General features: G+C 35.8%; 2 protein-coding genes across 5 annotated transcripts in view; one reads left to right on the forward strand and one right to left on the reverse strand.

The window, feature by feature from the left end:
- LOC127845676 (WW domain-containing oxidoreductase-like) overlaps positions 1-26,551 on the forward strand; it is a 323,591-nt gene that overhangs the window by 68,152 nt on the left and 228,888 nt on the right. Inside the window, exon 9 of one of the 4 annotated variants that reach the window (XR_008033320.1) lies at positions 8,767-8,894. The exons of 2 other annotated variants lie outside the window; for them this stretch is intronic. The gene's annotated coding sequence lies outside the window, so the exon portion shown is untranslated. Of the gene's footprint in view, positions 1-8,766; positions 8,895-12,159; positions 12,179-26,551 lie in introns of those variants that run through there. One more of the 4 variants, XM_052376734.1, reaches the window with a different exon arrangement.
- LOC127845682 (transcription factor MafB-like) lies at positions 1,105-6,509 on the reverse strand. Its single transcript, XM_052376763.1, has one exon. The coding sequence runs from the start codon at positions 6,212-6,214 to the stop codon at positions 5,192-5,194; it is 1,023 nt and encodes a 340-aa protein (XP_052232723.1). The 5' UTR covers positions 6,215-6,509; the 3' UTR covers positions 1,105-5,191.

Below are 26,551 nucleotides of genomic sequence, written 5' to 3' on the forward strand. Positions count from 1 at the left end.
TGAAGCTAACTTACAAAAAATTAGGTCGGCGTAAAAGAAAACGTTTTCCCAATTAGCTGCTTACCCAGTTAACGTTAACAATAGCACATTTTGCATTTTATTCTTTAACAATATACAATTTGAAACGTATAAAGATGGTAACAAGTGCGTTTCTCAGATAATTATTAACAAAGTGCGGTTATTACAATAAAAAACTGTCCTTGGTAATTGTTTTACAATTACATCATACTGCGAACAGAATTGTTAAAAAATGAAAGACATTAAGAGAAAGTAAAACATTACCAAATGATTATTCATTAACAATCTATAAAATGTAAAAAGATCTACACTCAAATTTGACTATATATAAAATATGTTAAACATAATCTTCCGTTAAAAATCACAGATATTCAACAGTACATTAAGCTCTAAACATCTAAGAGACCAAAAGAAAATGGATCGACAGATCTGTTATCTAACGTCACTATAACTAAATAAGCGAAGGCGGAACTAATGTTATAAATTGTGTTCCTTTCTAATCACTGCAAACACACACATACGCACACACAATGTACATCACATGAACATGAATATATATGCCAATTTGTTTTTGTATTTTTTCTCCAGGTAGGCCAAACAATGTAGCGAAGAGAATGAACAATAACACGACGCAAAACTCCCCATAGGGCTATTGCGGACGAAGGATTCACATTTATCAAAGCACTGATACCAACAATGCAGTCATAAAACTATACTAAACGGCAATATCGGAAACCAATAATTCCATAGCTCTGAGAAAATACCAACAAACAAGCGATTTAGGCACATCTAATAAGCACTAAATTTTGTTAAGATCATTCAGTTATGACAAGTACACACCCTCCGTTTTCAACGAAACCACGTGCTGCTAAAACGAGGTCCAACGATTTCTTCTTCCATGGACAGATAGCAGACGTCTGTACCGACGTAAGCGTCAAGCGGTTCACTGGCGTTACGTTGACGTAACAGATGCCCTTGCAGTGAGGTTCAACGAAATACAGTCGTTACGACAAACTTAGCCTGCTATTTAACCAGCAGTTAAAACACGACACCTTTCATACAGTGCACTTAGACGTGGACCTGTCATTTCCTGTCATTTTTGATATCAGCAATTTAAAACGGGTAGTCTTAACATAATAAATAGTAAGTTGTATACAGGTAAAAAACATTCACATTTTATAGGGTAATAAAGTATTTTGTTCACAATTATTATCAACAAAACAATACATCAAAACTAAATTCCGAACTAAGTTCTTAATTAAAAAAAATCATGCATGATATTTAAAATAAGAAAACTAATTACTGTTTCCCCCAATACTGATTTCGTGTATATTTCTTGTATTTACAATGGCCTTTAGTATTTAAAATGTTGTGATGGATTAAAGCAAAAAATATTAACATTGCATGGTGAATAAATATAGTATGTGGCAGTTAAGATGTATAGGTAAATTCTTGACAACAATTGATTGTATACTGTCACACAAGATACATATACAATTTCTAAACGATGTCATAAAATATCCTCAATGGCTTAAACAATAAAAGATATTTAGAAAATATACAAATGTACATGTTCAAAAAGAATGTAGAAACTGCAAGTACTCATGCCTGCTGCATAAAAAGACAACACCCTGTCGCATTATACACATGAGTGGCAATAGGAGTTTCGGGGCGGGCGGAGAGCAGTTAGGCAGCAATACTAAAATTATAGCTGCCAACAATCTGCAATTGTCTCCCTAAAGTTAACAGTTGGAATATAGTGTTCATTATATAGAATCAGCAAATATGGTCAAAGACAAGCAATTAAGCCAGTATACAATTACAGAATTCGCACTTTCAATAAATCGTGATTAGGTATGAAATGTATGTATTAAAGTTCTTGTGTTGTACAAAAATGGCATTTAATACATTTAAAAATGTGTAACACATCGCATTTATCCCCTTTAAACACTACTATGATACATCTACGTTGATCTTAAATTAAAAATGAAACCGTCACACATGTCAACAGTAAAAATAGAAAAAATGAATTTACGTTTATAAAACACATTGATGCCGAAAACAAGAAGAAAACAAATCCCCATAAATATATTTCGCAATTCTTTCAGAGTTTCGCGAGTTGTATAAATATACATCATTTTGTGTAAATGTATGCAGCAGTTGTGAGATGTAACTTTTGTTCGTGTTGTAATAGTCTTATAATTCGAGTTACCGACCTTAGTGAATAGCTCTATTTGAACCCATTTATGCCTAGCGTCTAGAAAAAAGGCCTTGGCAAACAGCGTAGACCCAGATGAGGCGCCGCATGATATGCGGCGTCTCTTCAGGGTCTGCGCTGTTTGCTTAAAGGGATTTCTGTAAGAAATATTATAAATATGGAAATAAATATACTAGACATCCCTAATTTTGGAAATAAATTGATCCAATTTAGAAGGATGGAAGAGTCCACTAGGCATAAATGGGTTAACTAAACTAATTACGAATGTAAATCTTCATGAATTAGGTCAGGCGGTTTTATCAAATTATTCTACACTTTTTGTAAACAAAATACAAAACACAGTTCTCATGTAGTCAATATATATTGCGCGACAGACCCACAGTTTGTGCTTTAATCTCTGCAGACGTATTCAATAATATTTAAACCTTAAGAGCTGAGTAGAGCACGTAAAATACGCTGTAATAATAAAGGACCTATTCAGCTACATTTAAACACAACTAAAGTGGTAAGCATGAAAACTGAACAACTTTAACTGAACCACCGATATTAACAGTGATAAAGTGGTCTGGGATTAAATGAACCGTTGGATGTAAAAAGCGCGTACAAAAGAAGCCTAACTCAAATAACAGAATACCATACATTTAGCTGATTATTACTACAGGCGGGCTGTGTACACCAACTGCTATATCGCGTGTAAATCTACACTTGCTCTTCCATCAGTAGCTGTACAATCCGTTCTTCAAGCAGTAGCTCATAACGATTTACATATATGATGCATTCTATTTAGAAATGCATGTCAACTAAATGCAAGCGGAAAGAATAGGCTTTATAAGAAAATGCATGTACATACAATCTTAAAATTATCACAGCGTATTCTTTTAGTTAAAATCTAGAAGTTACTTTGATAACAGTAAACATTTAAAATATTGTGAAATACCTTCTAAAATCTCTTAATCGAACAAAATGTTTAAAACCAATTATCTTCAATACAAAAACTACTAAAACTTGTGATATATACTATGCATAAGGGTTAAAAAGATCAATATAATAAGTATCGACATATCAGATTTCTAAATGAACAACTGTAACTACGATAAGCATAACACTTAAATCTTTGGTTAAAAAAGAACTGGACAAAAAAGCAGGTTCATAAGACAAAGTTGACACCATAAAGTAAAGCCAACCATGAAATGTAAGCTTTAAGCTACTACTAAAATCGCTCAACTGTTTCTATGTAATAAACAATTCAAGCATAGGCTATCTAGTATGTTCAATATAATGCCCGAGCGTTAAGAAAATCAATCGCCCGCATGTTTGTTCCCCTAGCCGCTCCTATAGTTAAATACGAATTGTGTGTACATGTCTTCATTTATACCATTCGTTTTGTACACCAATAGACTGAATGACTGCTTTGTATTTTCAGTAAAACGGCTTGACATAATACGTGAACAAATACACATAAAAGAATTAGACTTAAACAAGGCAATTCATTAAATACGCTACTGTTAAATTTCACATAACATGTGTGAATTATAAACTATAACCCAGATTCTGTTGAACAAATTAAATACATTATCAATTCTCAGGTTATTTCTAAGCATGTTCTCTAGTTAAGAGTTGTGTAAGAGAGTAGCATGAAACAAAAATCAAGTTACCTACTAAAAATGTTAAGAATTACTACCAAAGAAAATACTGTGAACATTTGCTCGAGTAAATGTGCAGTGTTGGATCAGTTAACAAAAAGCAGTACACGTATGGCTTTTAGCAACAATTATGATGCGGCGTTTACATTAACATGTTTACATCCGCACACTCATCGGACGTACATATACATACATACACATGTCAAATGGGAACACAGTCTAGGCGAGGCAAGCAGACGATGTGAACATGTACATATGTATAATGTATGTGTGAGTAAGTGCCAGTTGTGTAGACCTACGTCTGTACTGCGTTCGCCTCTTGAAGCTCAAGCAACCAGCATTTTTTGTAAGCTATGTGAACATGCATAGACACCTGATTGAACAAATGTTATTCCAATTCTAACAGTGAAAAATGTACTGTACAAAAGCATGAAATGTGATTACATTTCCCCCCTAAAGGATTATGATATAGCGTTAATTTCCTTAATCCAGAATGCTTAAATATTACGAGGCAGGGGAATATGTAATAGGGATGTCATAACAAGGTCTTTGAAAATGCAACATATTACATAGATATTTTTCTACAGAATGTGAAAATAAAGGTCAACATATCTTTAGATACACCTGACACTTCATATTAAGGACTTGATAAATCACAGACATACAGGCTGTATCATAAAGTTTAGAACATTTTCCCGTGACAAATGAATCAAATACTGAAATAATATGACTTAATAACCGTTACAGTGAACTAAACGCACATATTCTCCAACAATCTGTCACTCATAGCATTCATAAAACATTCTGTATAATCGTGAACATATGACATGGCAATTCAGGTAAAAATAGTATCCATTAATGGCTGTGTAGGCAAATATGAACAAACAACAATAAAATCAACATATACATAACAAAAATGCGATGACTGAGTGAAAGCGACTGTAATGATCACATGTATATCAAGCCTGGCAACGCTCAAGCTATAGGGCACATTCTATTTACATATTATTTCCCAGACAGAATTATTCAATAACCATGGGAAAGATAACAACAAAAAAAACGCTTATCCACTCAATGAAGTCAATCAATTATGAACGAACATAATGAATCTTTCAGTAACACGAAACAGAAACAAGTATACACGTACTATATCAGCTGTGTGCTGATAAGCCTTTCCATGTTGTGTAATGAACGACAGCAAGTGTAACACATGCAAGTTTCACCTCACCTGTCGAGACGTAGCACTTTGTGTAAATTATGGTGATCCATCGTGTAAATAAATTCCATGTAGCGTGGTGGCTGACGAGATTTCTTACACATATGTTGGTGAATTTGGGTAGCTAGACAGAGAACTTTCGCAAGACTGGCCAGTAGAGGAACTTCCTTTCGAGAGCCCTAACTTCGCCCTGAGCATGTCATTTTGCTGTTTGAAATAGTTCCGTTCTCGTGTTAAAATTGCAACATTCCTCTGAAGATTATTGATTTGGTCTGCTAATGTATTGTTTGTTCTTTCAAGCTGCGTTTTGTGATGCATTCTTTTAGATCTACAATTCTGAGCGTACCCTCGATTTTTCAGGGTTCGTCGCTTCTGCTTTAAACGTTGAATTTCATCTTTGGTAAGACCTTGAAGACGTTTATTGAGTTCGCGAACCGGAAGTGTAACCAGGTCATCGTCGTCGAGCTCGCACGAGGACGAGTAGCAACTGCTGTCTTTCCGCTGCCGTTTTCTTGAGCTCGCCACTGAAGACGGGGTTGCTACCTGCTGGTCAAGGGGGCTTTCCGGTGGGGTCGGCAGCTCTTCTTTGATCATTTCCATTAAAGGTTCGTCATCGTCGTCTTCCTCGAATTTCTCAGAGGCCTGCGAAGGCTGCGAGGACTGTATAGAATTTTGCCTGGACGCACGAGCTCCCGACACCAAGTACTTCTGAAAACTCTGAACGAACTCTGGACTCGACGATATTAATACATCGGCAGCTTCTGCAGGTGTGATTTCAGAATTACCAGGCAGGGAAAATGCCACGTTTTGTGTCAACCAAGATAGATCTTCCATCATCAGTCGCGGGTATGCAGTGGTAGGGGATGGTGTTGAAGCCTCGCTCTGTGCCGGCGAGAGCGGCACATTCCGGCTGTCTGGACTTATTGGTGTGGTTCGACCCGACCCGATCGGGGTTAGCGGTTGGAGCGGAAGGATTGGACGGATGTCGCTTTTTGCACAACATGCATCCGAAAACTTGCTGCTGGGTTCCTTTTTTATGACTGGTTGTGTAGGCATCTCAAAATGCACAAGATCAAAATCGCTAATGTAGTCATCTGCTAGGTGTTGGTTGGCCGCCATGTTTTAACGATCAGCTGGATTTGCCGGGTCTAACTAGGTCACGATATCCGTCAAGATAATTAATAAATAATCCGACTTAATATCAGTCAAATAAGTCCCGATATTACTTAAATGAGATGCCTAGCGTCCGTTCTGACCTTCGCCAGGTGAATTTGATGAACCACTACTCATTTAAAATGAAATTAATCGTCGGTGGTCCAAGGGCACAACCACCACACGACTCAGTTCAATGGCAGACAGGCAACAACAGGCTTACACGGGAAAACCCGCAGTAGTTATATTACCACTGACGTCAATGACCTGAATACTGCCATTCTATACTGCAACTTGTGAATCGATTCAACCAATCGCAAGCGAGATATCAGATAAATATAGATATTACAGCCAATACTCGCAATCGAGGCGAAACTTGTCCGCTAAATATAGAAATCTTTCTTTAAAGCTTAACGCGGAAACACGGGACAAAATTATAAAATTAGTTTCACCGCTCTTTATAAAAAACACACATTTTACATTAAGAAAATATATAAATACATACAATGATAATGGACACGGTAAAAAAAACGCGAACATTGCATTAATTGTTTAGGATAGATCGAGGTATCATAATGCTCTTCGAACATATTCGCCCAGAGCTAATACGCTACTGATTTCATTTAGTTGTGCAATCATGGAAGTTAATGTAGGGCTTATAAACAGCTCTTTGAAAACAACAAAAATTAACTATCAATTATGCGAATGCCTAAATAATAATCAAGCTTATATATAATCTGAGTCAATGCTCTTTGTTATATTTTATAATGTTTCTATCATAAATAGATCTATGTAGTGTAATATATATATATATATATATATATATATATATATATATATATACCGCTTTTATTAAATTTGCCGTAGCTTTCGACCTCTCGGTCTTCTTCAGCGGCATTTATTTGTGAAGCATATCATGTTTAGCGCAAGTGACGTTATATTATTGAACGTTACATTGCGCGCCATTTTTATTAGTCTTTTGTGTTTAGTCCATATGGTTTGAACGTCCCCAATTTACGCTTCCAAAGTTGTTCGATGGTCTTCCGGTACTCGTCCGATCCATTTTTTTTCGAGTCCCATGACCCGGAAGTCCGCGACGCTGTGGCCGTTCGTGTAAAAGTGCTCGGCAACCGGGTCATTGTGTCGAGTCCGTATCCGGGACAGGTTAAGGAGATGTCGCTGGTACAGGGTATCTCCCGTTTCTCCTACCAATACAAAGGTCTTACATCGTTCGCAGTGTACAGCGTAGACTACATTGGTGGATTTGCAGGTGACCTCGTTCCGCACATTGTAGCTTTTGCCGGTGGTATCGCTGAACTTTTCGGCCTCCATCATGTACGGACAGATTGCGCACCTCTGCGCCCCACAAGGTCCACTCCTGTTTGGAACCCGGAAAAACATTCGGTTGTGTTTTTTATGAACCAATATGTCTTCCAGGTTGCAGTCTCTTCTGAATGCTGCTAACGGGGGTTCAGAAAATGCATTTTTCATACGATCGGAAGTGTGGAGTAAGGGCAGGTGTTTCCGGAGGATATGGCCGTCATTTGGTAGCGCTCTGGAGAAAGTGATAACGAGCGGTACCCTGGAAGTACTTTTTGAAGATACCTTTGTACGCAGCAGATCGTCTCGCTTCTTGCTATCAACTTTCTTCAGTTCTGTAACTGAAGCTCTCAATCGACGAGTGCAACCGGAAGTACCAATCAACGATATATATATATGGGCAACGCTGGTAAAATACATAATTATGCCCCCCTTCGAAGAAGAGGGGGTATATTTTTTGCACGTGTCGGTCGGTCGGTCTGTCGGTCCGTCCACCAGATGGTTTCCGGATGATAACTCAAGAACGCTTGGGCCTAGGATCATGAAACTTAATAGGAACATTGATCATGATTCGCAGATGATCCCTATTGATTTTGAGGTCACTAGGTCAAAGGTCAAGGTCACTGTGACCCGCAAAAGCAAAATGGTTTCCGGATGATAATTCAAGAACGCTTATGCCTAGGATCATGAAACTTGATAGGTAGATTGATCATGATTCGCAGATGACCCCTATTGATTTTCAGGTCACGAGGTCAAAGGTCAAGGTCACGACGACCCGAAATAGTAAAATGGTTTCCAGATCATAACTCAAGAACGCTTATGCCTAGGATCATGAAACTTCATAGGTACATTGATCATGACTCGCAGATGACCCCTATTGATTTTGAGGTCACTAGGTCAAAGGTCAACGTCACGGTGACCCGAAATAGTAAAATGGTTTCCGGATGATAACTCAAGAACGCTTATGCCTAGGATCATGAAGCTTGATAGGTAGATTGATCATGACTAGCAGATGACCCCTATTGATTTTCAGGTCACTAGGTCAAAGGTCAAGGTCACGGTGACCCGAAATAGTAAAATGGTTTCCGGATGATAACTCAAGAACGCTTATGCCAAGGATCATGAAACTTCATAGGTAGATTGACCATGACTCGCAGATGACCCCTATTGACTTTTAGGGCACTAGGTAAAAGATCAAGGTCACGGTGACCCGAAATAGTAAAATGGTTTCCGGATGATAACTCAAGAACGCTTATGCCTAGGATCATGAAACTTGATAGGTAGATTGATCATGACTCGCAGATGACCCCTATTGATTTTCTGGTCACAATGTTAAAGGTCAAGGTCACGGTGACCCGAAATAGTAAAATGGTTTCCGGATGATAACTCAAGAACGCTTATGCCTAGGATCATGAAACTTCATAGGTAGTTTGATCATGACTGGCAGATGACCCCTATTGATTTTCAGGTCACTAGGTCAAAGGTCAAGGTCACGGTGACCCGAAATAGTAAAAATGGTTTCCGGATAACTCAAGTACGCTTATGCCTAGGATCATGAAACTTCATAGGTACATTGTTCATGACTGGCAGATGACCCCTATTGATTTTCAGGTCAAAGGTCACGGTGACCCGAAATAGTAAAATGGTTTCTGGATGATAACTCAAGAATGCTTATGCCTTGGATCATGAAACTTGATAGGTAGATTGATCGTGACTCGCAGATGACCCCTATCGATTTTGAGGTCACTCGGTCAAAGGTCAAGGTCACGGTGACCCGAAATAGAAAAATGGTTTCCGGATGATAACTCAAGAACGCTTATGCCTAGGATCATGAAACTTGATAGGTACATTGATCATGACTGGCAGATGACCCCTATTGATTTTCAGGTCACTAGGTCAAAGGTAAAGGTCACAGTGACCCGAAATAGTAAAATGGTTTCCCGTTGATAACTCAAGAAAGCTTATGGCTAGGATCATGAAACTTCATAGGTACATTGATCATGACTCGCAAATGACCCCTATTGATTTTCAGGTCACTAGGTCAAAGGTCAAGGTCACAGTGACAAAAACATATTTACAAAATGGCTGTCACTACAACTGAGAGTCCATATGGGGGGCATGCATGTTTTACAAACAGCCCTTGTTATGTGAACTAATTTTCTTTTATAAAATCTCAGTCTTAAGAGGATGTAGGAAGAATAGCTAGATTGTGTTGCGTTGATGAAACATATATACGATCTTTCTTACATCATATATCTCTATCTCTATCTATACATTGATAGCCCGATAGTATATATTTTACAGATGCGGCATATGTCTGTGTATACTTATAGGTTATTAGACGTTTCACTGTACAATACGGAGATATATTTGGACGAGCATACAGTGTGACGTCATATTGAACGAGCCGTTAGGCGAGTCCAATATGACTTCAAACTGTGCGCGCGTCCAAATATATCCCGTATTGTACAGTTTAAACGTCTAATCAGCTTTTTATTCTTTATCCCTTTCCATTGGCGGTTCCGGGGGCGGACGCGGCGTACACCCCCCCCCCCTAAAATCTCAAAAGTAAAGTAAATTCATTTGATGTTTTACACTTAACTAGATCTATATCACCTATTTAAACTTGTCAAAGCCTTCAAAATCACTAAAATCGTGGAGCTTCCGGGGTGCTTCGCCCCTCTGGACCCCCCAAACTATAAACTATGCACTTTTTGGCATTATAAGAAAGTTCTTTGATGAAAGTATATAAGGCGTGACATGCTCAAGAAGTGGTTGTCAAAGCCTTCAAAATCATTAAAATCGTGAAGCTTCCGGTGGGCTTTGCCTCCCTGGACCCCCTTAACGCCAAACTATGCACTTTTTTGGCATTAAAAGAAGGTACTTTGATGAAAGTATATAAGGCGTGACATGCTGGAGAAAAGCCTTCAAAATCATTAAAATCGTGAAGCTTCCGGGGGGGCTTCGCCCCCTGGACCAACTAAGCGACAAACTATGCACTTTTTTGGCATTATACGAAGGTACTTTGATGAAAGTATATAAGGCGTGACATGCTCGAGAAGTGGTTGTCAAAGCCTTCTAATCACTAAAATCGTGAAGCTTACGGTGGGCATCGCCCCCTGGACCCCACTAGCAGAGCTTTGCAAATCTTTCAATATCCCGCCCCCCCCCCCCCCCTAACCCGAAATCCTGGATCCGCCCCTGCTTTCTTCAGCTCTTTGTTTCATTTTAATTTTGATTTTAAAATGCTTTAATTGCATCTATGCTATTTTCAAGACGAGCGCCCGTGTGAGTCGATTATAGTATATTCGGATACTTTTTCTCGGTAACGGCTTTTATCGTTATAAAACAATTGCTTAGTGCACTTGTACTCAACTGTCCAATATGGAAACAAGAAATATCTTTAAAAAAGATATACGGCGTTGATTGTGGTTGAAGTTTATGGAAGGTAAAGATTTAAATGAATGAGATCAAGTTTAGCTAATATCTTTTTCTGTGCAGTTTTTAGCTGCATCAAACGCAGTACGGGATGTTACGCGGAGTTTTCGCGGCTTATTTTACATTATTACATATTGCTGGTCATAAACCTATAGATACAAAAAAGAAAACCAAAGTCAACCGGCCACACGCGAAGTCTCCGTACATATTTTACATATGTATACGCGCGTTCTTCGAACAAACCTGTTTGAGTGGTTTATCGGGAATTGCTACGTGTATTTGATTCGATTATTAACAGTATCGAGAATCATCGCGCTCATACTTAATACATTAGTCAATATGCTGCAATAATACATTAGTAAATATGATGGAATAATTCTTGTTAATTAATTAAAAAAAATATTTATCATGGTATTGTTGAAAACACATTAAGAATCTATTATTGACATGCCATAAAATAATATCGCTGGATATCTTCATTTCACATCTTTCTGGTGGTAAAGAAAATCGTCTGACCTGTATATAAACTCTGACATTTAAACACACTAACCGCGAACTGACCCCTTATACCTCGCGGGTTGAAATGCAACACATTAAAGTGAGGCATCGCTTCCACTGCTCTTTATACTTTTACATATAACATGTTGACAGGAATATGGAAGTCAGTACTAAATATGAGAACATGGCCTTGAAGTACACAACGTTCTCGCGCTGAAAATCCTCTGAAAATAAAAGATGTACGCACAAACTGTATTGATGTCGAGATTGAGTGTAAAACTGTTCTATCTATAAAGCCTTTTTATTAGAGATAAAACTGTTTCATGCTGAACACGCAGTAAAACAGTGTTACAAAGACGCGGACATGTTTCCAATGTTCTAGTGGTATTATCAAATCAGCCAATGCAGTCAATGAAGTGTATTCATCTGTACTTGGCCGCGGGAAGTTTTATTTGAATTCTATTGGACGCTAACAAAGGTCAGGCTAAGGTGAAAAGCTGGCGTATACAGCTGACGCCGAAAAATACAGACTTTTTGGATCCAATACCGGAATATATTGGACGGCCACGTGGTACCTATGAAGAATGCCGATTGGATGAATTTATTGGATATAGAATAATTATAATTATATAACATATCTCCATTTTTTCTAATAGATTTCCGCTACTTACGACACAGGCCCGTAGCCGGGGATTTGAAAAGGGGGTGCGAATTTTCCCATCAACGATTGTTATTGAGCAACGAAGTGGCGAAGGGGGTATGTACCGGAGGATCGAGGTGTCCCCCTACTGCAATCGGTGGGTTTGGAGGTCCTCCCCTAGAACATTTTGAAAATGAAACGTAAAATCCTGCATTCTGGTGACTTTTTATCTGTATTTAGAGACTTAAGTTATACAGCATTTTATGTGAAATTTCACTTTCATTGACCATACTCCGTGACTGATCGACATTCATATGATATAACATGCATGTGTTCCCCACTACCGTTTTGCAATAACCACCTTTTTCAATCAGTCACGGAAATAAATTATTTTATATGGAGTTTAAGCCGACATTAGTACGCGCGAACACACTTTTTTTTCATATGCAATAGCAAATTTATAGAATGTAAAATCAACGATAAGAACGGTATAAAATATCATTCTTTCTTGGAATCTTGATAATATTTGTGTATGTTACCATTCCAGAATTCTACCATTCATAAATCAAGCAAATTCAAAGGAAATACACTTCAACACCGTTATTTCGAAGTCGTCGGGACCGTAAAAAAACTTCGGATTAACGATTATTTGAAATAAACATTTTACAGAAGACTTCTTTGACTCTGTACAAATAAAACGTTGGGGAATTCGCATGGTTCGATTACACGCTAATATTAATAATGGTTTTACTTAAAAACGTAAACTAGTCAGATAGCAATAGATTTCTATTTGTAACAAACGGAGTAATAAAACGATTCTTTTTCTTCTTCTTTTTATTTTTCTCTAATTACAGAACATATACAATACCATGAACAGCAAACATTATAATACATGTAAATACATAAACGTTAATGCCCTCCTGATCATATGTTATAACGTTTTAAATTCATTATAACAACTGTTTAAGAGTAGGACATATTTTCTAGTGTACATTAATACATTTTAAATAGGATTGCTTAATTTGATACCATTCACCGATATATTGAGTCATTATCGCATTTAGATATCCGCATGTCAACTGCACCATTTCCTTAAATGGGCATATACATGTACACAAGACATAAAACTATAAATATTATCATTTTTCAAATACTTTTTTTCTAGAACCAATAGTATGTTGATAGTAGCTTCAAAAATAAATACACTTCGAACATTTAATGTTCGTTACACACTTCCAGTTGATATTGCACTCGTGTCGAAAGAGATGGCGCTCTTCAATCTTAGACTGAAATTAGACATGTTGCCATTCGGGTGCAACTTTATTATTATCTATTATTTTATGATAAAAATACATTCTTGTATTAATATGTCCAGTATTTATACCAATCATGGCAAATGAAGTATAATTATAATACACACAATTAAAAAAAAACTTCGGATTAACGATTATTTGAAATAAACATTTGACAAAGGACTTCTTTGACTCTGTACAAATAAAACGTTGTGGAATTCGCATGGTTCGATTACACGCTAATATTAATAATGGTTTTACTTAAAAACGTAAACTAGCCAGATAGCAATAGATTTCTATTTGTAACAAACGGAGGAATAAAACGATTCTTTTTCTTCTTCGTTTTATTTTTCTCTAATTACAGAACATATAAAATACCACGAACAGCAAACATTATAATACATGTAAATACATATGAGAACATTTTCGGAAATGAATTAACTTTTTTTTAATAAGACGCGATGTCTCTCCGAACATCGGCGTTAGCAGCACTAAACTGGACGCATGTAACATATTTCTCCAATTTGTCAAGGACATTCAACAATTCACTTCCGCCCGTGTTTTGCTCGCAGAACTGCCTTACGTCGTTGATGCGGTCACACATTGATTGGATATCATGATCATTCTTGTGTTGTCGGCCTCGTCGTCGTCGCTGGATTCATCTTTTAAGTACTGCGTCCGCTGATCGCTGGCCGATTAAGTCGCAGACGACAAAGGTGTAATTATTGGTTTTTGACGTGCAAAGCGCAGACGACAAAGGTGTGAAATTACGCTCAGTGTTTTGCAGTTTTGACTTCGGATTAAAGATTGATAATTAGGTTCGAATTATAGAGTTGGGACCGACAGAATCACTTCGAATTAACGATTTCTTCGGTTTAACGAAGTTCGGATAAACAATGAAATTTTACATTAAAACAAAGAAGAACCAAAATCGGGTCCCGGAAAATACTTCGAAATAACGGTGACTTCGGATTATCGGTGTTCGAAATAACGGTGTTGAAGTGTATTTGACAATCATATATCATGACGTTGAAGAAAAAAGATGGACTTATTTGCCGATTATGCTCAAGTTCCTTTACAGTAAATGAACATTAAACGTTAATGTCCTCCTGATCATATGTTATAACGTTTTAAATTCATTATAACAACTGTTTAAGAGTAGGACATATTTTCTAGTGTACATTAATACATTTTAAATAGGATTGCTTAATTTGATACCATTCACCGATATATTGAGTCATTATCGCATTTAGATATCCGCATGTCAACTGCACCATTTCCTTAAATGGGCATATACATGTACACAAGACATAAAACTATAAATATTATCATTTTTCAAATACTTTTTTTCTAGAACCAATAGTATGTTGATAGTAGCTTCAAAAATAAATACACTTCGAACATTTAATGTTCTTTACACACTTCCAGTTGATATTGCACTCGTGTCGAAAGAGATGGCGCTCTTCAATCTTAGACTGAAATTAGACATGTTGCCATTCGGGTGCAACTTTATTATTATCTATTATTTTATGATAAAAATACATTATTGTATTATTATGTCCAGTATTTATACCAATCATTGCAAATGAAGTATAAAGTTACCATCATATATACCGGTGAACTGGAAGAGTATATTGCATGTGAACACGCACATTCTTACTTACATTATTCCAGCTGAGAAAACATGACAAAATCAGAGAGTAATCGGCTTTTGTAAACCAGTGTGAATTATTATTCGGACAGGTATTTATAATTCCGTGTCGTGACAGTTTACAATAAACATCAAACAATAGTCTGAAAATAATAATATAGTACACAAAGTAATTAAGGACACAGACTTTAAATCTTTTTTTTTATTTCCCTCCTAGTTAAATTGCTTATATAATTATTCCTACGTTTGATTACTAGAAACATCAGGGACGTGAAGAGCGTGCTCAGTATATATAAGCACGTGACTCTTATTATTCATAATTGTGTTACATTACACCTTGCATAAGCCAGTGTGCAGGATCACGTGACTGCCCAGCAAACATGCCCATATCGACCCGATATCGGCTAAATGATGGAATATCGGCAGAGATTTGCCGATGTTGGGCCGACATCGGACCGACATTTATGTTAAACAAAAAATATTTTGTTAAGAGATGAGAACTTTTTGCAATTTTCCATTTTAGTGAATCCATCTTGTTTAATAACGTTTAAATAGGTCGCATATTATTCAATTTATATTTATAGGACAATGTCGGCCCGATGTCGGCCCGTTGTAATAAAAATACTTATAACTCCACAGTTCAAAGTATGATATCGGCCCAACATAGGCCCGATATCATAATTAACACTCAAGAGGAAAGGTAACTTTGATTAGTTTCTTTTTAATTTCTTGTTGCGTTAAATTTAATTGTCTATGTCTCTTTTAAAAACCGTGAAAGATATGTCGCATATTATACAATTTATATTTATAGGACAATGTCGGCCCGATGTCGGCCCGTTGTTATAAAAATACTTATAACTCCACAGTTCAAAGTATGATATCGGCCCAACATAGGCCCGATATCATAATTAACACTCAAGAGAAAGGGTAACTTTGATTATTTTCTTTTTAATTTCTTGTTATTAAATTTAATTATTATGTCTCTTTTAAAAACCGTGTAAGATACTTGATATAAAACCAATATTATCATGTCCAGGAAGAGTAACCGTTGTTAAAAGGAAATACACAGGTTGCTTCCCTTGGCTCTTGTGCAGTGAATCTGCCCAGGCTTATGAAGTAAACAAAATAAAGTATGTCAACTAAATTTATATCACATAATGTTATAAAATACCTTTCATTTAATAAATATATTTGTCATATTATTTTTTATGTAAATATGCGTTTGAAATATTTGACTTTAAAATATATTCAGTCCTGTATGATCATACAAATAGGCGCGCGACAAAGCTGCATTGACTCAATTTCGAAATTATCAAGGTAGAACTATTCTGTCCTGGACTTTTTTATTTATTTTTGTTCGGAAACAATTTTATTTCTTTATTCACAAGATCAGACCATTTTTAGAGTGCTGTTTTTCTGAAATTGCTATCTGTCATCAAATGTCACATGTTTTCGCGACTGTTCAATGTTTGTTTAATTTCATGAATGAATAGCTAGTCAGCTATAAGTTGTTTCATAAAATTCTTTCTAATAAATTTTGGTGAAACTGAGAACACTCCGTGTATTATATTAGCAATGTCGAAATCAAGGGATAAAACATACTGGCACTCGTACAGACAGGTAAAAAAAAATGTTTCACTTAAATCATGTTTACAATGCTGAGGAATCATGTTCCAGTACACCCAATGCAACAGGCCATTTGGCAGCTATTTCTTAGGTAATTACTTATTGTTCTTTTAGTATACAACATAAATTAATGAACTGAGAGCTGTGTACAGATGCTTTGTGTTTCTTTTCAGGTGAGCCATTTGTCTGTATTGGGTGGCCGAAACGGCGCTGATGTGTGCCGGCGCATTCTGAAGAATTGCATGTCAAATGAGGTGGCCAACCAGTACAGCTGGCATGGGAGGAAGAAAAAGGCAGTATTTGGAAAACTTCCATTGGCTGATGCTGTGCAGAGTAAGTTGTCATAGTATGTCAGTGCCTTCCCCAGGAATTTTTTCAGGCGCCCCGGGGCCGACCGGGGTGGGTTCGGGAGGGGTGTCCCCTCACGACGTTTTTTTTTATAAATTTAACGTGTCAATTCACGTTCTGTGGTGCGTTATAACTCAAAGAAAAACAGCGTCAAAAGACGTCATTTGGTGCGCTATGACTCTTCAAAAAAATCCCCCAGTCATTTAAAAATATATTTTTTTATATTGTTTAATTGTTTTAAAACTTTTCCGCACAGATAGTAAAATCCGGACTCGAACGATTCCCCAATACATCCGTTTCAACCCGACTCTATTACTGTATACTTACTATTTTTCAAGTTTCTATTTATTACCAGATAATCCCGTTTATTCCGTTTTTATCAATCTCTTTCTGGTAAATATTTACGATAAAAGCTTTCAGTTATTTCTTTAACACAAACCTTGCCATTTTTTAAGTGACTATTTATAGATTTGATGAAATATTGCCTCTGAATATGCGTCAATCCCCTGACCTGGTGTGGGCTTGTTAAAACGCTCAATACACGCCATTTGTATGCAATAGACGCGACGTTGTACATGCTGCATAATTTTCGTGCTCTTTTTAATTGAGAAAAAGATTCGACACAAAATAAATTTGCACTGCTAATTTGAAGCAAAAATATTTAACGTTGCGGTAACATTTACATTCGGAAGTGTGTTTCGGATTAAAAACGCGTTAACATCGACTTACGGGAATGGGTTTCGGATTACAAATTTAATTATTCCCATTTGAGATTTCAACAAATATTAACCGTTGCGTTATAAATTCAACGATAATTTGTTTAAACACTTTACGAGTCGAATAAATGTTTTGACGGAATTATGCATGAAATTCACGTTGTCCACGAGGATCTTCTAACTATCGATTATCGGACGAAACATTTGCAAGTGTGCGTAATTAATTCAACGAAAATTTGTTAAAGCGCATTACGTGTCGAATAAATGTCAGAAAAACGAGGTGAATCAGTTCTATCAATGGACATGTTGAAATATACATGTACTGGAATTAAATAAATTGTTATCACATAATTGTAACCGGGAGTCATTTGCACAACTTACTCGCTATAATAATTAATTGTTTACCACTTGCAATTAATTTCTCATATTAATTATGAGTCATAGGTAACACTTGTTTACAGTAAAAAGGTGTGATGATGATGCCCGAAACCGTCTTTAATGTTCTGTACTGTACTTATTACCGGTTTTATATTACTCAAATGGTACAACTTCTTGCTAATCAAGCTGCGATAAACTCTTCCTTCATGCCCGACGTCAATCAAAAATAATGGTCGATAGTTAACCCCGCCCTCATAAGCATTCGCGTAACCGATTGGACGATGAACTCCACAGTTTGACGACTGGAAAGTTACCAGATACATCCTTGTCAGCATTTAAATGACCGTGTAATGTGGCTAGAATAATCAATACGCGCGTCATGCTATTCTCTTATCAGTGGATTATCCATTACCCCATGTGGTGTTTATGGCGATTACTTGTGAAAGTAGGTACTGAGTGCTCTTTTAAAACAGGGAATATTGATACACTGATAGGGAAACCTTGATTTTTTTTTGACAATCTACACTTTCTTTTACTGAAGAATACACTGATCGGAAAATTTCAGGCGCCCCGGGGACTCTGATTTCGAAATTCAAGCGCCCCGGCAAGGGGCGCTTAAATGGCCTGCGGAAGACCCTGTATGTGTAAAAAGATAAGGTCACAGTTAGAACTAATTCATAGTGCCAGTTACGCGGTCTTGGTAGTTTTCAGACTATACCTAAGGGGTCAATATAAAAAACCGGGTCTGTATACAACCCCGCGTTCTAGGCACCTTTAATTACTATGAGGGGGGTGTAGGGGAGGTAATGCAATCAAATGTCGCAATAAGGTCTTATATCGAAAACCACAATCACGTCTGAAATTGAAATTTCATGTACCTAGCAATTAATGTCGCTATATATTTCCTTGTATGAGACGTAAAATAAATGACGTATTTATATATAATACTATATAAGGTACCCCTATACACCTTAATTCGTGTTAATATCGGGTAAAAAAGGGTATGGAGATACATGTATTTAAAGTGGGAACCCCATGACCTATTTCTTAATCAGAGACCCCGTAACTGGCCATATGTGTGAATATATATATACATACAGAATTACATCCGGCTGTTTTCCTTTTTCAAAAGTAGTCTTCATATTGTAATTTAAAAAGGGTTAAGAAATAATATTGGTTTATAAACTGCCCAGTATCGTTAATTCTTGCAACACTGTTTGAACATATAATGGATATAGAATAATATGAGCCTACATGTCATTACCATTTTCAGAAGCTGTCATGCGGTCCTTGAAATGCACAGCTGCAGAAGTTGAACATGAGTGCAGGGAATGGTTTAGAACAGCCTCTGACCGTGACGGTGGAAGAAAAAAGAGGACAGCCAAAATAAGTGATGAACCGTCCCAATGAATTTTAACTCGTGTGTGTTTTAACTTTTAATTTAGTCTCCTGCTGCAATTTGTTATGATGTAAAGGTCTCTTTGAACTTGAAATTAATGATTTTACACAACTTTTCTTTTAATATGTATACTGATGGAAGCAGTGTATATTTTTTTTGTTTTTTTTTTGCCTTTATTACCTAAATAGCTGTAACTCTGTGTGTTACTTAGGTAAACGTAACTTTTCAATATATTCGTGTTCTAATTGTTTTCATTTGTCATTTTTGAAGAAAACAAGTTTCATGTAGTTTGTATTAATATTGAAGACAATTTTCTTGTAATATTTTTTATTCAAAACTTTCTAGAAATGCCCATAATTTATGTCTAAGTTCAGGGGACATACAAGGTGTTTATTTCTGAAAATACTCAATTATAAAAATCAATTCCCTCAATTCATTTTGAATTTGATAAGTGACAGAACTCAATTTTTTTTTTCAAGTGATCATTTCCGGGTGAAAACAACAAATAATTTTAATATATGTTAGTTTAAGGTATTTATAACCATATGTAAATAAGTCCAAGTAAACTACTCAATTATATATCATTCAGCAATCTATTGCTCTGTCCTACTGCAATGTATTCATTAACAAATACTGGCTGCTTTATACTGCATATCATTATTAGTTCTCTTTAAAGGAATGGTCTGACTAAATGGCTTTTTTTTCAGTATTTTGGGGATGTGATCCCATTCCATGAAATTGGGAAATATTGTGTCAATATATATATTTACCTGCAGTTCAGAAAAAGTACAACTGATTAACTACAAGTCTTATTCCACATTTCACAGCTAGTATTTACCATTTAAGACTATTCAACAATGAGGAATTGCTTGACTTGATTTAGGGGGAAAAAATGTGTTCTGCCATTGACAACATGGCCCATTACCTTAAAGTGAGATTTCTAGTCACTTGTACATTTACATTTTGTGCCATTACTATGTTGTGTTTTTTTTGCTGGATAGCAATTTCCTGAATTTACTTGTTACAATTTTTGTGTATCGTATGACTGCTATGTTGTATTTTGCTGACTAGTCTTGTTACTATTTTTTGTGTATCATATGACTACATTGTTGTATTTTGCTGACTAGTCTTATTTGTTACTATGTTTTGTGTAGCGTATGACTACTATGTTGTACGTTGCTGACTAGTCTTACTTGTTACTATTTTTTGTGTAAGGTATGACTACTTTGTTGTATTTTGCTGACTAGTCTTATTTGTTCTTATTTTGTGTTATCTTATGACTACTATGTTGTATTTTGCTAACTAGTCTTAATTGTTACTATTTTATGGGTACCATACGCTATCCATTTTAAAGAAAGGGTTATTTTATTAATTGCCAGGGTATATAGACCAGTTTTGATAATATGGGTGATATGAACCATTTATACATGCATGTTTGGTAATTTTCCATGTATACAATATGCGTGTTGGATACGTTGGTTTTCTTCATAATTCTCTTATTTTATTTTCATTTGCTGAATATTCTATTACCAAAATACAAAACTCAAGTCATTTGGTCATTTAACATTTTGTTTCAATGTGTTACTTTTTCAGTTTCTGTACCTGTAGAATTATAGAGTCTGTTTAAATAATTTCTTTTACATTTGTTGTTAGTCAATGTATATATTAATTAATTTTACCCCATTAGAATAAAAATGTTGGAATTAGTAATAAATCAGTTTAATATTTTCAGTTTCAAGACAGTAGTATAATTAGCAAATACTGTATTCCAGTTTGGTTGAAAAGAATGTAAAAATAAAATGTTGTCTGAAGAAAATGTTCTTTCATTTATTTAAGAAACTGTTTTAGGCCCTTAACACTACCAACAACAATTAAAAACAATTGAGGCTAGACAGGGACTGAGGAATGGTTAAAAGTATGTCGGCACCATGCTGGCTCAAGAAGGTATCGCCGATATACATACCAATGTCGGGCCAACATCGAGCCGTGTTGCACTCCCGATCTCGGGCCGATATACATACCAATGTCGGGCCAACATCGAGCCGTGTTGCACTCCCGATCTCGGGCCGATGTAATTACCGATGTCGGGCCGATATACATACCGATGTCGGGCCAACATTGCGCCGTGTTGCACTCCCCAGAGGTGTCAATTTTCAGGATTATTCCTGAATTCAGGATTTAAGCCCTCAAGGAAAACTTTTGATATTGATATAAATCAGAGGATTGTTTTGGTTATTTTAAGCATTCTTGTCACAAAATGTCACTCTTAAACACAAATTATTGACCTTTGGCATATTGTTTACAAAGGAAACATAATTTAATGAATCATTAAAACTCGTTTGACTCTGGTCCCCAAATTCTAGGATGATTTTCAGGATTTTAGATTTCGGTAAATTGACACCCCTGACTCCCGTTGTCGGGCCGATGTAATTACCGATGTCGGGCCGATATTGAAATAAATATCGGGCCGACATCGGACCGATTTAAAATGTTTGCTGGGTGTGTGGGGGTTCTCCCTTTTAACTTTAATGGACATATACACGACGGTAAGTTGTGCTTTATATCAAATAACTTTTTAAAATTATTTTTCTCAAGAATTTTAACGAATGAATTAAAAACAGATTTTTATGCTGCTTATGGCAATATGAAATACATCGAATTTACTTTATTTAATAAGCCCTTGTTCAAACTTCGGTATCTACTCAGACAACCGCATTCAGTGTACATGGCTATACTTCACGCAACGTGAAATTTTGTCAACGATTTCAGATGTATTCAATGATTTATTCTTATACCTATAGATATCGGCACAAACTGCAAGAAAAACTGTCTTTTGTGAACTTACGATTTTTTGGCAAATCTATATCAATAAATTGAGATATTTGCAAAAACAAAGTTCTTAACGGTGTGTTAACATTCTGTCCAGCCCATGTGTAAAACCCGTCAAACGCCGTTGATTCTGCACCATGTAAACATTAGTTTTCGTTGTGTGTATTAATTTTTAGGCCTTTAAACAGCACGGTTCTACACAAGTTTGATTATTGTATTGAGGACCGGTCACTAAAGGACAACATTCCTGACATCGAGTTCTGTGAGTTGCCGCCTTGCTGAAACGAATCGAATGCGAGGCTTACGATGTAGAAGCTGACATTGGCTATAGAGACATTATAATGTTCGGTAGATAAAAGGTACAATCTAATAATAAAATGTTGTTAATTTGTTCTAGACGTTTCATGGTTGAAATTACTTGCAGTAACTTTTGGATTGTGTATTTGATTTGAAATGGATATGTATCAAATTCTTAGTTTATCATGGTTTATAATATAAAAACATGTGTGTCGGAAAGGAAATCGCAATCATTTCATTGTATTGTGTATATTCCCGAATTATCGAATAAATAATATTATATTCATTGTCGCATTGTTTCATGTGCGGTGATAAATAACATTATTTAACATTTAGCTGCGTTCGAATATAAACAACTAAATGATATTTACCTGATTTTTTACTTGGTCAAAGTTGGTAACGCTCAGTAAACTTGTTCAGAGAACAAACCTCGATTAACAACAAAAGCGTCAAATATATCAATTAGTAAACATCTGGCAACAATAATCTGTTCTACCTAAGCATATTGAAAAAATTGAAATTTTGCTCGCACAAATCCAATCCGCTCGAGAAAAGAACACCTGTAGCCTAGATTACTCCGCCTTTCTCGTTTATGTAAAGTTACATTTTGTAGGACTGGCGCGGATTGGGGCAGGGTTGAAGTCTTTAAAAGATATTGTTATACATTAGACTCGCCTTGTGAAAAGTGGGTTTAATGCCTGTGTGTAAAATGTCGTCCCAGAATAACATATGCAGTCCGCACAGGCTAATCAGGGACGACACTTTCTGTCTAAACTGAATTTTTGCAAAGAATATACTTTCTTTGAACGAAAAATATCATTAAAGCAGAAATTGTGGTCCCTGATTAGCCAGTACAGACTGCACAGGCTAATATGGGACGACAATTTACGCACATGAATAAAAAACTTTACACAGAGCGAGGCTCATATATATTACCGATAGTGATAGATGCCCTGTTTTCTTAGTGGGAAAGTTTCGCAACGTTTCTATTTTAACATTATAGTAAAATTTTCATTTTCTACTTTTTTCTTTTCTAAAATGACACAATGAAATATTTAGATAGATATGAATGGAAAAAGACTTATTTTCATTATTATACCTTATTATATATACTGTATATAATATCATATATAATTATATATAATTCATTATTATTAGTATTATTATACATTTGAATTATTTGACTTATTACAACATACACGTACTTTACACCTCATCTTATATTAAAGGGGGCTTTTCAAAAAAATCATATTCGAACATGGTTGTAGTTATGATATTTGTGAGCAAACAATAATACTGAACATTTACCATGCTCTAAAATATCCATTTTTTTGCATCTTTTGACGATTTAAAAACCTGACTATTATAAAGCGTTGCAACGCGAAACGATTGAATAATTTGGAGAGTTCTGTTGTTGTCGTTATATTTTGTGATACTAATAGGATTGCTTATAGAATAGAAATGTTCAATATAATATACGTTGCATGTCCTCTATTTACGGTTTACACCTTGAGAAGATCCGATATTTACAGAAAAGAATATGCTTACTGATTAAGTTGGTTCCTTCATGTCAGACTTTTATAAAACCTCTAATCAACTTCATCACATATAGGAAATTCAAGGAATTGGAAGAAGGAACTCTAAATTACATTCAGTTGTAGTTTCATTTCATTAAAATGCGTATTAACAATATCTGGCATACATATATGTGTGTTTCTGAAGGCTTATGGTCATGGACATCTATATCTTATCGAGCGACACGTGATTATATTCTTGGTAGAACCAGTAGATCCACTTGGTGTCTAAGGTGATATTGGGACTGCTCTCAAAAGTAGCAAACTTAAGACCACCAGGATGTTAAGCAGATATCATATCCACTACGTCATCGAGATCTCTATTAAGTACTTGTTTGCCAGTTGAAACAGTGGTATTGCATCAAGATTTATGTAATGATTTTTAAATATAAATGGACCGTGCTCCGTGAAAAAGGATTTCAATGCATGTGTGTAAAGTGTCGTCCCATATTTGCCTGTGCAGTTCGCACAGGCTAATCAAGGACGACACTTTCCGCAAAAACTTGATGTTTGTTATGAAGAGACTTTCTTCAAAGGAAAAAAATAATAAAAGCGGAAAGTGTCGTCCCTGATAAGCTTGTGTGGCCTGCACAGGCTAAACTGGGACGACACTTTACGCACATTCATTATACCCCCTTTTCACAGAGCACGACTAAAATGTATGGTGATCTTGAAGAATACATAACATACAGGATACTTAGATTTGCGACCTATTTCTTAAATCTGCAAGAAAACATCAGTCGATTCTGGACAATTGTATCTCTATTACAATGGAGAACATAATTTGAAGCATAAATGTATTAAAAATCCATCTTGAAATGAAATGTCCCATTCAACATTTTTTGCGTACGTCTTCTTGCAGGTTCTTAGTAATTGGTACACATGACCCTGATTGGAATTCGGCCTATATATTGTCAATATAATTATTTTGATCAAGTTTCATCAATATACACAATTTGACATGAAGAATGGTAACTAGCTAAACGCGTACACCGCTGGTCAGAAATGAATATTTTTTCTAGGATTTGCAGTGGCAAAGACAATCCAGATCCTACTGTCAATGGTCGCGGCCACAATGAAAGCTGACAGATGGCAATCCAACCCAAACACTCCTTCTTCGAATGCAAAGATTTTCAAATACCATGGTATAAGTGGCAAGCATTTTGACCGACATGTCATACAACCTATTCTCGTTGATTCGAGACCACAGTCCTAGGTCAACATATCCATATGTCTGTATTAAAACTTTGTCCAACATGAATGTCGCTGTTTTGCCTGTACTTAATACATGTAAAAGCGTTACATATATATAATTTTACATGATTGTCACAGGGTCTAGTTGGTCCAGTTCAGAGTCAATGGTGAATACAAAAGAATTAACCCCTTACACATGTCCGGCATAACTTTGTTCAAAATGAATGTATATTCAAACAACTTTTCAGAAGTGCAGACATTTATTGACATAAATGCTGGAACCCAGTCAAGGTCACAATTCAAGTTTAAATCGACAAATACTTACCCTCATCAATATTGTTCTCACATATTAAGTACACTTTTATTACAAAACAATAAACGCACCTTTGATCTGAAAAGTACAATTTTTATTACATCAAATCTGTTTTTGGACATTCAAATGTATTGACATGCCACACAGTAGACAGCTTATATCATCTTGTCATCTAATCAGGACCCTTGTAGGCCCGTTTTTACCTAAAAATTACACCAGAATAAAAGAGTCTTCAATTAAAAAAATAATATTTTATTGAATGCAATTCGTATTGCATAAAATGAATGAATACAACATATGGTGAGTTTATAACACAGTTGTCGCAATTAACAATAGCAAAAATTATTAAAGTCAATGAAGAATGCTTAAAATAACTATGTTTTAATTTGACAAGTGTTAGAAGAGGAAAATACACGTCGATAAAACCATTCAAGTACATCACTACTTCAAGATTTCCTCATTATTCTATGAATAAGTGGGTATTAACAGACACAGCAGAAATGCTCACACTTGTTTGCTGGAATGTGAACGACATGGACTAGTTTTAACTCCTGAATAATCAAAAGAATTATTTTCACTGAGTTGTGACTTAACATAAATGTGAGCAATAATCAGGTATTGTAATATGCCAATGTGTAGAAATTCTTCAGCTGCATCGCATAAGATTGGTTAACAAAGATGGTTTCAAAGTTTGAATAAAAATTAACTTAATAGACACTAAACTTATCAAAAATTAAAAAACCTCAAATACTAAAATTTAGTGCAAAACTTGTATCATCAAGAATTAAAAA

This window comes from Dreissena polymorpha, chromosome 9 (assembly GCF_020536995.1).
Source record: "Dreissena polymorpha isolate Duluth1 chromosome 9, UMN_Dpol_1.0, whole genome shotgun sequence".
Lineage (NCBI taxonomy): Eukaryota > Metazoa > Mollusca > Bivalvia > Myida > Dreissenidae > Dreissena > Dreissena polymorpha.

What these genes read in the sequence shown, in the direction of transcription:
- LOC127845682 (XM_052376763.1), bottom strand. Translation starts at nt 6,214, where the DNA reads ATGGCGGCCAACCAACACCTAGCAGATGACTACATTAGCGATTTTGAT.